The sequence below is a fragment of the Pelophylax lessonae genome, assembly GCF_965119305.1.
Source record: "Pelophylax lessonae genome assembly, chromosome: 1".
Taxonomy (NCBI): domain Eukaryota; kingdom Metazoa; phylum Chordata; class Amphibia; order Anura; family Ranidae; genus Pelophylax; species Pelophylax lessonae.
The window spans coordinates 524,686,586-524,701,089 of NC_138768.1; the positions used below are offsets into that span (position 1 = coordinate 524,686,586).

Genomic DNA, 14,504 nt, shown 5'->3' on the forward strand with positions numbered 1-14,504 from the left:
TTTTTTTTCAAACTTTTCTGTCTTTTTTTATTTGTTTAGCAAAAAGTAAAAATCGCACAGGTGATCAAATACCACCAAAAGAAAGCTCTATTTGTGGGGGGGAAATTACATAAATTTGGTGTAAGTACAGTGTTGCATGACCGCGCAATTGTCATTCAAAATGCAACAGCGCTAAAAGGGGAAAATTGGCCTGGGCGGGAAGGGAGGGAAGTGTTGGAACACCAACAGGTTACCATGAGAAAGGGGCATGGCCCTAAAACGCGCCATTGCCATGGAGACGGCTGTACACTGTGTGTGGTGGTGAATGACTTCCCTGAGCTGGCATCCACTCTGTCTTGGGCTAACACATCGCCGTTCCGGATTCACTAGCCTCCCCGGCCGCCAACCCCCCCCCTCCCGTCCTGTCAGCATGCAGCTTTATTAACACTCCCTCCCCAGGATCACCATCGGCCTGACAGCTTCTGCAAACACCCAGCACTCTGGCCAAGAAAGGGGTGAGACGTTTCATCCAGGTCTGTCTATTTACTCCCGTGCAGTTGGCTGTTTTATTTGCCTTGGTTATTTACTATTCAAGTTTTATTCAATGTATTGAAACTTTTTATTACTCATGAAGTGATTACAGATTGGGTTTGCATCACTTTTGGCCAGGATCAATGCTGATGGATCCTGGTCCCCTCAGCACTATCAATTGCCATACAATCTGATTGTCTGATCCTAGATCTTACAGTCTGTGAGCCCCTTATAGTCAGTCCAGGAACTTTTATGGTTCATTCTATTACATTAACCAATTGGTTTCTATAAGGACATTAAAGACTTGTGGTTAAGGCATGCATTGCACTGGACATTAGTGTATGGATATTTGCAGATGTCCGTGAGAACCGTCTGCGATTTCGATGCGATGCGGGAACCCGCACAGGACTCGCAGGGTTTCCTGCATCGCACCAGTATGAACCCAGCTTTAAGGTGCATTTGGGGAGTCCACTATCTGGTGTTTAACCACTTTACCACCGGAGGATTTTGCTGTCTTACGTCTGGGCCACTTTTTGCAATTCGGCACTGTGCGAATTTAACTGACAATTGCGCGGTCATGCAACGCCGTACCCAAATGAAATTTACGTCCTTTTTTTCCCACAAACAGAGCTTTCTTTTGGTGGTATTTGATCACCTGTGCAATTTTTACTTTTTGCGCTATAAACAAAAAAAAAGCGACAATTTTGAAAAAATAACAATATTTTTCACATTTTTTTATATGAAATTCCCCCCAAAAAAATGTAAAAATCAAATTTTTTTATCATTTTAGGCCAATTTGTTTTCTGCTACATATTTTTGGTAAAAAAAATAGCAATAAGCGTAATTTGATTGGTTTGCGCAAAAGTTATTGCGTTTACTAACTAAGGGAAATATTTCTGTCGTTTTTGGTGTTTTTTTTTTTAACGAGTAATGGCAGCGATCTGCGATTTTTTTTTGCGGGACTGCGACTTAACGGCGGACAGATCGGACCCTTGACTGACATTTTTGACACTTTTGGGGGTACCAGTGACATTACTATAGTAATCAGTGCTATAAATATGCACTGTTACTGTAAAAATGACACTGGCAGTGAAGGGGTTAATTTTATTGGAGAGGGAGGGGTTAATGTATGCCTGGTGCTTACTGACATGTGTGGGGGGAGGTGACTGAGTGACACAGGGACAGATCGCAGGTTCAGCTATGCTGAACCCTGCAATCTGTCCCTGCCTGTCACTTAGGAGATCCGCCCGCTTTGTTTACACAAGCGGGCGGATCTCCAGACTCGATTCCCCGATGATCGGGGAAGAGCAGCGGCTATCGCCGCTGCTCTTCCCCTGGCCCGACTCCCGCTGTGACTGAATACAGCGGGAGCGAGCCTCCGGTGGCGCACGCGCGCCGCCGAGAGAGGGGAATGTCTGGCGACGTAGGTCTACGTCGCCAGACGTTATCGAACCACTTTGCCGCAGTAGAGCTCTAGTGAGCAGCGGTAAAGTGGTTAAAGCACACACGTTAACACAAGTTATGTTAAGGCAGATCATTCTGTTAAATAGATTGCCCTAACTCAACGCACAATAACGTGTGTGCACTAAACACACCATAGCAGACCGCCCTGCTGTGACTGGGCCTTCATCCACTGATGCTGATCAGTATATTCTGATGGCAGGGAAGTCTCCCCACTGTCAGATTTCAATATCTCAACGGGAGAATTCCCCCATTCACCTTAAATGTGTGGATGGGGGAATCAGGTCTGACTTATGTATGGACTGCTTTAATGCCAAATACTCAAATACTGTACAATGGTAGATAAATAAATCACATTATGATACCTGTTAAAAACACTTTATATTAATGTATTTTTTTTCTTCTGACTATTTCAGATAACGATGGCGACTAACATATCACCAGGATCAGTGCACACATCATCACCATCACACCTACATGGAGCAGAGCTCAGTGAACCAATAGATTTGGCACAGCGACGTGATTTAAGTAAATTAAAGGACAGAATAATTTCAATGGCTCCAAAACAGATGGTGCCATATCCAACCTCTCTAGTATTTACTCATGATACAAAGGCACGAGTAAACACAAGGAAAAGACAACAGGCTGTTAGACTTGAACCACTGGTAAGCTGAAATAAGAGCACAATTGTCGAAAAATTTATATTTTAATTTGCATAAATGTTATATCTAATTATGAAACTATCTTTTGATATGTATTTTTTTAAAATCATGTTGAATCTCATGTATAAAATATGTTTTCTGACATTCATTATACTGATCCTAGTCTCTTTTAGTGGTGGACAAAGTCATCAAAGGATCCCTATGGGAGAGAAATCTACCCCCTTGTTGAATTCCCCCCTCTTTGCCCCCTTATTCCCCACATCCCCCCAGTTCAAATGCCCCCCCCCCCCAAAAAAAAGTTACCCCTCCTAGCACAAATCCTCTACGCCTAAAATGTCCCCTCCTAATTCACTAGTCTCCCACCCACTTCAAATTCCCCCAAATGCCTCTGTATTTTCTTCCCCCACCCCCTCCCAACACAAATCCCCCTAAATAACTACTCTTAGCACACCCCCCCCTCAAATTTCCCCTCCTAGAACAAACTGTACCTTTTGCCACCCCCTAGATTCGCCGCCCCAGCACAAATCCCTTCCCCTACAATCTCCTTGTGGCGCCCCGCCCCCCTCACATCACAGGATACCACAGTGCCCAGAGCGGCCACCTCTCTTGCCCACCCCTTGTCCCGGGCCTAAGCACAGCTAAAGCCACCTGTATGACATTGTACAGAAGTACCAAATCCAGTAGAGGAACAAGTCACATAAAAGAAGTGTAGCACGCCCCAGTAGGAGCTTCTGAGTTAGGATTCCCCACTGCCACACGGTCAGGCACACAACATTTCCTTCGTGCATTCAAACACAGAAAACAGTCCTTGGCTTGTTTGTTTTGTTTTATTTAGGGGTTGATAACTTGGATGGGGTAGGGAATTTATGGGATGCCCAACTTGAAAAATGTCCAGAACTTTTTACATAGTGGGCAACTTCCTCACTATATACACTGAAAATCCTCTTCTTGCCTCTTCCTGCACCAACTTCGTTCACTCCAGGGGAATTAACAGCTTTTAGTGTTAATTCAGCGACTGCCCATTACAGGCAGGGGGCATCTGTCCCATTGTGGATTTAAAAAGCACAAAGTGGAGTAAATAGCATCTCCTTCTGCCTTCCTGTAGCTCCAGAGCCCAGTTCTACTGCTGCAGAAGATACCAACCCACCTTGCTGCTTGTTTCCCCAGTCCTTCCTGACTGGCATACTACCATGGCGATTCCCCAGGGCAAAGATGAAGGGATGAAGACTTACGCACAATGCTGTCTTTAGAAAGCACTACTACAGCTGACAGTCTCTCCCCTTGTGTTGTTCCTGTACTGTGTTGATATCACTGTCCTTGCTTGCTCTGTCCCGCTGCCTCTTTAGCTGAATCCCTCCAGTTGCCTCCTATGTATCCATGCACATTTCACTGTTTTCAGCAGAACACTTCAACACACAGTCACTTTCCCCAGCTATATGCAGACTGCTGAGCACTTTTTAATCCATGGGTGCGATTTCCCGCTGTGGTTGCCATGGATGACAGCACCTAACACAGTTCTTACTGATTAAAGCAGACTCCGGTTCATCACAAGTAGCCATCCCAGCCAAAGTTGTAGCAACTGGGCATGCAATGTAGCTAATTGGCAGAAACCTCTCCGTGGTTGCTATAGACAATGGCACTTGAACACCAAACTGACATTAACAGTTCAGCAAAGCACAATTCTAGCTTCCTGTCTTCATCCCCTTGTGGACTTTAACAGCAAGAAACAGTCTCTGGTTTGATGATCTCTGGTTGCTAGGGGCAACGGCTGTGCAGGGTTCCATGGGCAATATCCCGGACAAGCCCCCAAATGTAGCACATGCCACATAGGAGCTGCTGAGCTAGGACTCCCCACTACTACATGGCCAGGCACACAGCATTTTCTTCATGCATTCCAAAACAGAAAACAGTCCATGACTTGTGTCAAGGTCTTACCTTGCCTTCCTCTTGGCAGCCATCTTGGACATGTGCAGAACACTGTCTCTTATAAATTCTGTTTACCTCATCTTGCCTGCTGCCTGGGTGTCGCTCAGTGATGATGTTGCACACCTGACTGTAGATATCACCTGAGGGCTTGCAGTCCTTGCCCTTGTGTTTGTGCTCCAAGGTGCTCCTCCGTGCATGACCTGGCTTGGCTGACGATTTTCCTGGCTCTTGATTCCACATCGGCAGACGACCCCGCATCGGCAGACGATCCTGCATCTGCAGACTACCTGCTACTGGACTCGACTCCGGCTTGGATGACTACCCGCTTCTAGACTCTATCCCGGCTTGGATGACTACCAGCTTTTGGACTTGACCCTGGCTGTTCCTGATTTCGCTTCTCACTCTTGCTGTGCATTTATTGTTGTTGCCCTAATAAACTGCTTTATTTTACTTGCATCTTAGTGTGGTCTGGTTTCCTGGCATCCTGACAGTACACAAGGGCCATGAATCCTGACAATTCAGGTGCTCCTACACTTCCCATGATGGTTACCATTCTCGATCAACAAGATTACCTTTTAGGTCACTTTACTCAGGCGTTGCAGACGTTGCTTGAATGCACAACACACTTGCTCCTGGTGCTGCTAGGCTGGTGGGCCCTCCTGCTGCTGCTCCTGTTTCCGCTCCTGTCCCTGCAGCTGTGGGTGAACCAAGTCAGTGTTGTGGTTTCCTAAACCATTTATTTTGAAATGGTTCCTCAAGCGTTTCCCTCTAACAGGTCCAAGGTGGGCTTCCTAATCTTGTTGCTCTCGACAAGGTCTTGGCCTGGGCGAATCCCTTATGGGAGAATGATATTCCTGTGATACTCGATTACCCGAGTTTTGGTGCCTCCTTTCGTAGGGTATTAGATGTGCCTGCTCGCTCTGCCTCTGCTGCTAAGCTGCTCCTGTCCATTCAACAGGGTATACGAACCATGGCCGAGTATGCCATCGAATTTCGTACCCTGGCAGCAGAGGTGGGCTGGAATAATGAGACTCTGGTGGCTGTCTTCTCTCATGGTCTCTCCGATGTATTGAAGGATGAGATTGCGGCCAAGGATCCTCCCTGACGAGCTTGAGGCTCTCATATCTTTCCTGATTTTGATCAATATCAGGCTCGGGCAGAGACCATTGTTTAAGGAGCACCTGCAGAGGTCTCCTATCAGATTTGCACCTACATTTTCTTCCCCACCCATTCCTCCCTCACCTCCCATGCCTCCTGGGAATGGTGCGTCTGGCTGTGAACCCATGCAACTCTGCTACTCTGTTGTTTTGGGGTACCCTCGGCTTCAGAAACACAATCCGACCATTGATTGGCAGTCAGTTGAGATCCTCTCTTTGTCTCCACAGTGTGGCGCTGTTTGAATCCATGAGCCTGTTAAGGTACTTTGTACCTCCTCGGATTCAGTGTTGCCTACTGAATATCATGAGTATCAAGATGTATGTGACAAGATAGGCGCTGGTACTCTTCCTCCTCATCATCCATACGATTGTGCCATAGACTTGCAACCTGGTGCCATTCCCCCTCTTGGCAGGGTTTATTCTCTCTCAGTTGTGGAGAATAAGGCCATGGAGGAGTACGTGAAGGATGCGCTTGCCCGATGGCACATTCGCAAGTCCACTTCTCCAACGGGTGCCGGTTTTTTCTTCGGAAAGAAGAAGGGGGGTGAGTTGAGACCTTGCATTCATTATAGGGGCCTCAATCGCATCACGGTCAAGAATGCATACCCGATTCCGTTGATTACTGAATTGTTTGATGACCTCAAGGGAGCACTGGTCTTTACCAAGCTTGACCTAAGGGCCGTGTATAACCTCGTAAGGATCAAGGAGGGTGATTAGTGGAAGACCGTGTTTAATACCAGAACCGGTCATTACGAATATCTAGTGACGCCCTTTGGCTTGTGCAATGCGCCCGCTGTCTTCCCGGAGTTCATCAATGATGTATTTTGTGATATGTTGCAGCAATGCCTGGTAGTCTATTTGGATGACATCTTGATTTTCTCGGACTCCATTGAATCACACTACCTGGATGTCAGACGAGTGCTGCAACGGTTGCGTGAGAATCGGCTTTTCTGTAATCTTGAGAAATGTTAATTCCACCTGACTCAGGTTACCTTCTTGGGCTACATAATTTCTGATGAAAGTTTCTCCATGGACCCTCAGAAGGTTTCAGCTGTTCTACAATGGCCTCGCCCTAGTGGTCTCCGTTCCAGTCAGCGTTTCCTTGGGTTTGCCAACTACTATCGGAAATTTATCAGGAACTTTTCCTCTTTGGCCAAACCTATCGCACATCTGACTAAGAAGGGCAGCGATCCCCACAATTGGATGCCTGCTGCCATCCAAGCTTTCAAGACCCTCAAGCCTGCTTTCGCTTTTGCTCCCATTCTGTCTCATCCCAATCCTGGTTTGCCCTTTGTCCTAGAGGTGGATACTTCTGAGACGGGAGTAGACGCCCTCCTGTCTCAGCGTCGGACACCTGATGGAACCTTACTTCCTTGTGGGTTCTACTCCAAAAAGCCGTCTCCAGCTGAATGCAATTACGAGATTCGAGACAGAGAGCTCTTGGCCATTATCCTGGCTCTCAAGGAGTGGAGACACTTGCTTGAGGGCTCTGTGGCTCCAGTTCTCATTCTCACCGATCATAAGAATCTGACTTTTCTCTCGGAGGCCAAAAGGCTCACAACCTCTCAGGTCAGAATGGCCTTTTTCTTGTCACGTTATAACTATGTGGTCCCATTTTCCCCTGGTTCCAAGAATGTTAAAGCTGATGCCTTGTCTCGCCAGTAATCGGAATTGTCCAGGGAGGACTCCGTGCCGACACCAGTCATACCTTCGGATCATATCCTGGCTGCCATCCGCACCAACTTAACCTCTCCTCTTGGGAAACAGATCTTGGCTGCCCAACCTGATGCTCCCACAGAGAGACCTGTTGGCAAATGTTTTGTGCCTGAGGGGTTGCGCATCAGACTGTTGCGCACGTACCACAATTTCAAAACTGCCGGTCATCCTGGTAAGGACCAGTTGTCCTGGGCTGTTTCCCGTCAGTTCTGGTGGCCATCTCTCAGCACTGATGTTGCTGCGTATGTGGCTGCTTGTTCGGTCTGTGCCCAAAACAAATCTCTGTGGCACCTTCCCTTGGGCCTACTGAATCCCATTCCAAATAGGGAGCATCCCTGGTCGCACCTGGCCATAGATTTTTTTGTGGACCTTCCCGAGTCTCGAGGTTACATGGTTATCCTCATGGTTGTTGACCGGTTCTCCAAAATGTGCCACTGTGTTCCGTTTAAGCGGCTGCCTATTGCTCAGGAGCTTGCCTCGGCGTTTGCCAGGGAGGTTTTTCACTTACACGGGTTGCCTAAGGAGATTGTCTTGCACTGTGGGAGCCAGTTTGTCTCCAGGTTCTGGCGTGCCTTTTTGCTCCCAGTTCGGTATTCGACTCTCCTTGGCCTACCGTCCGCAGTCCAATGGTGCCGCTGAGCATTCCAACCAAGCTCTGGAGCAATTTCTCCGCTGCTATATTTCTGACCATCAGGACAATTGGGTTGATCTGCTATCCTGGGAAGAGTTTGTCAGGAACTCTGCCATCAACTCGTCTTCCTGAATGTCTCCATTCATGGCCAATTACGGTTTCCAACCCATTGTGTTGCCTGAGTCGTTTTCGCCACAGGACATCCCGGCTGTGGAGGATCATCTTCGTACCCTCCATTCCTCTTGGGTGCAGGTTTAAAAGTCTTTATGGGTCTCTGCACAGCGTCAGAAGCTCCAGGCAGACCGGAGACCCTTGTCTGCTCCTTCGTACCACGTTGGGAGAGGGTGTGGTTGTCAACCCATAATCTCAACCCCAGGGTGCCCACTTCTAAACTGGCACTCCGTTTTGTTGGGCCTTTTCACATCCTCCATAAGGGGAACCCGGTGGTCTATGCCCTTGATCTTCCTCCTGGCATACGTATCTCCAATGTCTTTCACATTTTGAGGACACTATTTTGCAATCGCTATACTTCTTCACTTCCTCACCCTCCTCCCATTCCTGTGGGCAATCATGAGGAGTATGAGGTTAGCAGCATCTTGGATTCTCGTCTGTTCTGAGGTCAGGTTCAATACCAGGTGCACTGGAAGTGTTATGGTCCTGAGTTCCCTACACTGATGTTCATGCACATGCCCTTCTCCGCGCTTTCCACTCTCGCTTTCCTCAGAAACCTTTTTTGCTCCGCGGAGGAGGGGCCATTAAGGGGAGGGTAATGTCAAGGTCTTACCTTGCCTTCCTGTTGGCAGCCATCTTGGACATGTGTAGACTGCTGTCTCTTATAAACTCTGTTTGCATCATCACTTGCCTGCTGCCTGGGCGTCGCTCAGTGATGATGTTGCAGGGCTTGCAGTCCCTTGCCCTTGTGTTTGTGCTTCAAGGTACATCACTGCTAGCAGTCTTCTGTTCTCCATGTTCTCCCGTGCATGATCTGGCTTGGCTGACAACTTTCCTGGCTCTCTATTCTGCATCGGCAGACGACCCTGTATTGGCAGATGATCCGGCATCGGCAGACTACCCGCTACTGGACTCGACCCTGGCTTGGATGACTACCCGCTTCTAGGCTCGATCTCAGCTTGGATGACTACCCGCTTCTGGACTTGACCCCAGCTGTTCTCAATTTCGCTCCTCACTCTTTCTGTGCGTTTATTGTTGTTGCCCATAAACTGCTTTATTTTTCTTGCATCTTCATGTGGCGTGGTTTCCTGGCACCCTGACAGTTTGTTTTTGTTGTTTTATTTAGGGGTTAATAACTTGGATGGGGTAGGGAATTTATGGGATGCCCAACTTGAAAAAATTCGAGAACTTTTCACAGAGAGAACAACTTCCTCACTATGTACACTGAAAATCCTCTTCTTCCCTCCTCCTGCACCAACTTGGTTCACATATGCAACTCCTGCTGATCACTTCAATGGAACTAACAGTTTTTAGTGTTAATTCAGCGACTGCCCATTACAGGCAGGGAGCATCTGTCCCATTGTGGATTTAAAAAGCACAAAGTGGAGTAAACAGCATCTCCTTCTGCCTTCCTGTAGCTCCTGAGCCCAGTTCTACTGCTGCAGAAGATACCAGCCCACCTTGCTGCTTGCTTCCCCAGTCCTTCCTGACTGGCTTACTACCATGGAGATTCCCCAGGACAAAGATGAAAGGATGAAGGCTTGAGCAAAATGCTGTCTTCAGAGAGCACTGCTACAGTTGACAGTCTTTCCCTAGTTATGTCCCTGTACCGTGCTGATATTACTCACTGTCCAGCATGAATTCCTCCAGATGCCTCCTATGGTGGGATCCTTCCACACCAGCTATCCCAAGCCTCCAGCCTGAGTTAAAACCCCATTGGTAGGAGTCCCTTTAAGGGCCACCGACAGCCTCTCCTCAGCACTCCATCTCCACCTTCCACCCGACTTCCATGCTGGCATGGCCCATGTCTATTTATGGGGTTTGCTCAGTCCCCTGCCAGCCCACCTCTGGCGATTGGCTGCGATCCCATGAATATTCATGGCATCTCCTCCTCACCCCGCCCTCTAGTTCTAGAACATTCTTAAATATTCCAGATACCAGGGGGAGGCATCAGAGAGCTGATAGGATAAGTCGTCTAGCCCTAGCCTCTAGTAACCCTGACCAAATTCAGTGACTCAGGTTTATTCCTGGCCAGAAATGCTTTTACCAACTCTCAACTCTAGTAGCACATACTAGAGGGTGCTTCAGAAGCAAAATTACCTCTCCTGACTGAGCCAAAGTATGACCCTCTCCTGATCTACAGGCTCTTGAATCAGCAGTGACAAAAATGATAATCATCCCACAGCCTACATGAGAGTAGTAACTCTGCTCTGAATTCAGAGTCAGTGCAGCATTGTTGGCACACTGTGATGGAACTGACCCACGCTGCGCTAGAGTGCTTCCATCAGTATACTGCTTTCCTCCAGTCTGAACATAGATATCAGATATTATAGCCGCATAACATACAAGACTAGCCGACAAATAGCTTGTATGAGATCTGGAACACTTTATTGAACAAACTCACACAGAATATATATCCCATAGGAGACATCCCCCTCCTGATCATATTACCCTAACTAAACAAACTGCACACAGGATTATAATTACCATAGCTAAGAATTAGGTTAAATAAACTGACCACCTGGACAATCAGGGATCTCATTCCAGGTCAGCCTTGCCAGCATCAAGCTCGTAACATACAATACACATTTTTACAAGTGTAAACACCTCCCCTAGCAGACAATAGGTGCGGTAATTAGCACAATTAGCAATACAAACCTTGATCTAGCAACTACTAGCTGACAATGATATAATTAACATGCTGAGTAACTCAGCAATTAAATCCACCTGGGTGACCACACTGCCGGCAACAGGGTTAATAGAGAACCACACATATTATCCTAAGTATAAACACAGAACACCTCAGGCTCCATTTACATCTTAGCATTCCGGATCACTGCGATTCTGTCCACAATCACAAATCACTGCAAATCAGATTACGCCTGTGTGATTCCCGTCACTTCCAATGGCACCCCAAACGCAGCGCGATTATGCAGCGTTTGTCGCCTGACGGACCGTGGTAAAATCACACAAACAGAATCGAAGGTCGTCTGTCACCCAAAAAAAGTACAAGAACTTATTTTGGGGAAAAGGCGTCCCGCGATTCTGTTTGCACGATTTTGCTGCGATTTGTCAGGCAACAATCGCTGGAAAATCGCGCCCTGTTTGGGGAGCCAATGGAAGTGGGGGGAATCGCACGGGTGTCCACGATTTGCCATGATTCAGGATCGCGATTCTGCCCACGATCTGGAATGCCAAGATGTGAACGGAGCCCTATTAAACAGACAATAGCAGGAGACCCCAGTAGCAGACTATCAGGCTCCTACCTGCAATAGTTTATGAGGCAAAGCTCATACAATGTTCCATCATTCTGATACAGTGGAATTCATGTATCATAGATTTCTTGAGGGATATTGTTGATAAATATTACTGTTCCATTTGAAGTAATCTAAACCATATTCTCAGTGTCCATTAAGTAGTTGTCCATCATTTTCGCCCTGTGCCCCTAATAGACACAGTTTGACTTACAGTTTGACTTACACCTAAGAGGGACATGGGGAGCTGAGACCAGGGTTTCCCATGGGCCCCCCAACCAAAGTGATTTCCCTCACACACATCATATTAGCAAGCCACATTTTTACTGGCATTTTCAACAGAAATTTGGGGAATGTGACAGTAAGGGAAAGCTCATTGTGCAGATGCACTTAAAATTATTTTCTGCACATATTTTTTTAAATGGGAGGCGGTAGTTCTTTGTCTATGAAAATTTCCAGGATGCTCATAAAACATTTGGGATGTAGGGTAATATTTTAATTTAGTCATATTTTTATTTTTTATAGTAAGTGCACTTTTTTTGAATTTTTTTTAACCATTCCTGCAGTCGGAAGGAGTAGTGTTGCAATTCTAACCTTTGTCTTAGCAAAGTTTCCATGGTATTTCAGTTCTAAGTACAGTGTTTGTCATCCATGTTTCACAATGTAAAAAAACTTTAAAACAAAGCAACAACTGCAAATAATCTAGTTGTCATTGTTTAAAATTACAGTACCCAAAAAGAATTGATTCATACTTCTCTCATATCATTCTTTAATGTGATCTAGTCCACAGGCAGTAAACCAGTCCTGCTGAATTAAGTGGCCACATTCAGCCTACCCTGATCGTGTGGTTTAGGGTAGGGACCAGATCAGGCTAAAATGCATTTTACCTTTGTTCACACAAGTACAGATTTGAAATTGTGCTACTTCAGCGCAATTTTAAAGCCGCCTGATTAATGTGATTTTGATGTGCCATTTTATTGCAGCTTGCGACTTAATTTAACAGAAAATGAGAGGGAAAAGATGGAGATTGTGTTCCCCAAAACACAGTCTACAAAGGGGGGGGGGGCTGGACTTTCTGGGTACCTCAAATATAGTTGTCATCTATAACAAAAGGGGGAAATGTTTTTGGGGGGGGGGAGGGAATATTTCCAAAAAATTATATTCCCTTTCCCCCCCAAAAAATTCCCCCCCCCTTTCTTTGCTGATTTATATACTTTTCATATATATATTTCTCTATTGTCTTAATTATATTTATCTTGTATTCCGTTTAGTTTATATTTTCTAATTATACCGTTAGAATGTGTGTATACTGTAATCTTCCTGAGGAAGCGGACTACAACTGCGAAACATGTTGAGGAACAGATATTCCAACGGATTTGTCACATTCTGTCTCAAGTGCAATAACTCAGTTTTTGTATGATATGAACTCTATGTCTTCTTGAGAATTAATTTTCCCTTGTCTTTTATGACTTTTTATGCTATGTATTGAATACATTTTTCATTTTTATAAATGTGTTTGTTATAGATGACAACTATATTTGAGATACCTAGAAAGTCCAGATCCACTGTAGTTCCCCCCCCACACCTTTGTAGTCTGTGTTTTGGGGAACACAGTCTCCTTCTTTTCCCTCTAATTTTTTGATTTCAGTATGGATGCTGGTACCTAAATTACACACTATTCAATACTTGGGCTCACCCTTATCTAATCATTTAACAGAAGTCAATGCAAGTCGCAGTGAAATGGCAAAAAAGTAGTGCAGTAACCTTTTTCAAAGTCACTGGGACTCACAATGATTTGAACAGGTTCCATTGCCGGCAATAGGGTGCGACTTGCCATGCGATTTTGAACTGGGCTTTCTGATAATGATTATTGTTTCCTCTCTAGCATCATTTTGACTATAAGAGGTAGAGGAGTAGAGAGCTGGATGATGTATAATAAAACATTAAAGTGGAACTTTACCTATAACAGTTTAAACACGTGATGTTACTAAAATTAGTGTGTGCTGTAAATTGCCTCCAGCTTTGCTCCTGTTTCTCCTTTCTGTAGGCTGCCATTTTGTTGAAGCTCAAAGCATTAACTTCCTTATTGGAAACTCTCCCCCACAACTTGGTCTCAAAAACAATGTCACTTTCTTTAATTACAATATGTACATTTCCAGTCTTGATTGTACAATATGTCTTGGCAAAGTTAAGCTTGGGTACACACTGTCCTCCCCCCCCCCCCCCCAAGATCAGCGCTTGCAGCTCATTGGGTTATGAGTTGGATAGACACACCTGTATACACTGACTGAAAATTGACCGGTTCCTGTTGAGCATGCCAATTTTAAGCCAGTGTGTACTCAGCTTTAGAAGTGCTGAAGTTTCCAGGCTGTTCATGAGGAAGAAAGGAGAGAATATCAGGGAGATAAGATTGAACACTACCCTTTTGTGTCCCCCTGGCAGCAGAGTATGTCCTGTCACCTCTCCTACTTTTCTTTTCTCCCTCTCTAATCTGTATTCCCTCAGCACAGTCTGTGACATTCCTGTTGCTTTCTTCCCCCTTCAGCAACAGTAAATCTTAAGGCCTCTTCTAAACTCGGCATAAAAAATGCTGCTTATACAGGCATTTTTTCTTCCAGCCTGTGGAAGCAACTAGCTTACAGTATGTGGCCATGCACATTTAAGCATTTACAGGCATATTTGAAGAGGAGCATTCACAAGTGTGTTTTTGAGAAGAGCTTTTGGGCAGAAAATGAAAAAAAGGGTTTTCGATGTATTTGGTATTTTCAAGTGTAAAATGATTTTAGTGAAAGCAGAAGGGAATGTTTTGAAAAAAAAAAAAAACACACTGCAGACTTGCAAAAAAGTACATAAATGCATAAGCAATATGCTCCATGAGCAATACGCTAGCATTTGTTCAGGCGCTTAGTATGCATGAAGCCTAAAGCTGTCAGCTGATTGGCCTCTAGTGGCTCTGATTTTAAGCACGTTGCTTAAAATAGAGAGCAGCTGAGCATGTACAGAGCTGGGACCCATT

At 45.6% G+C, this 14,504-nt stretch overlaps 1 protein-coding gene across 1 annotated transcript in view; it reads left to right on the forward strand.

Moving 5' to 3' along the window:
- Positions 1 to 14,504, forward strand: part of DNAH6 (dynein axonemal heavy chain 6) — a 473,665-nt gene that overhangs the window by 13,776 nt on the left and 445,385 nt on the right. Inside the window, exon 2 of the mRNA XM_082248007.1 lies at positions 2,388 to 2,636. Within this exon, the coding sequence (XP_082104133.1) occupies positions 2,394 to 2,636 (243 nt within the window). The 5' untranslated portion in view covers positions 2,388 to 2,393. The remainder of the gene's footprint in view (positions 1 to 2,387; positions 2,637 to 14,504) is intronic.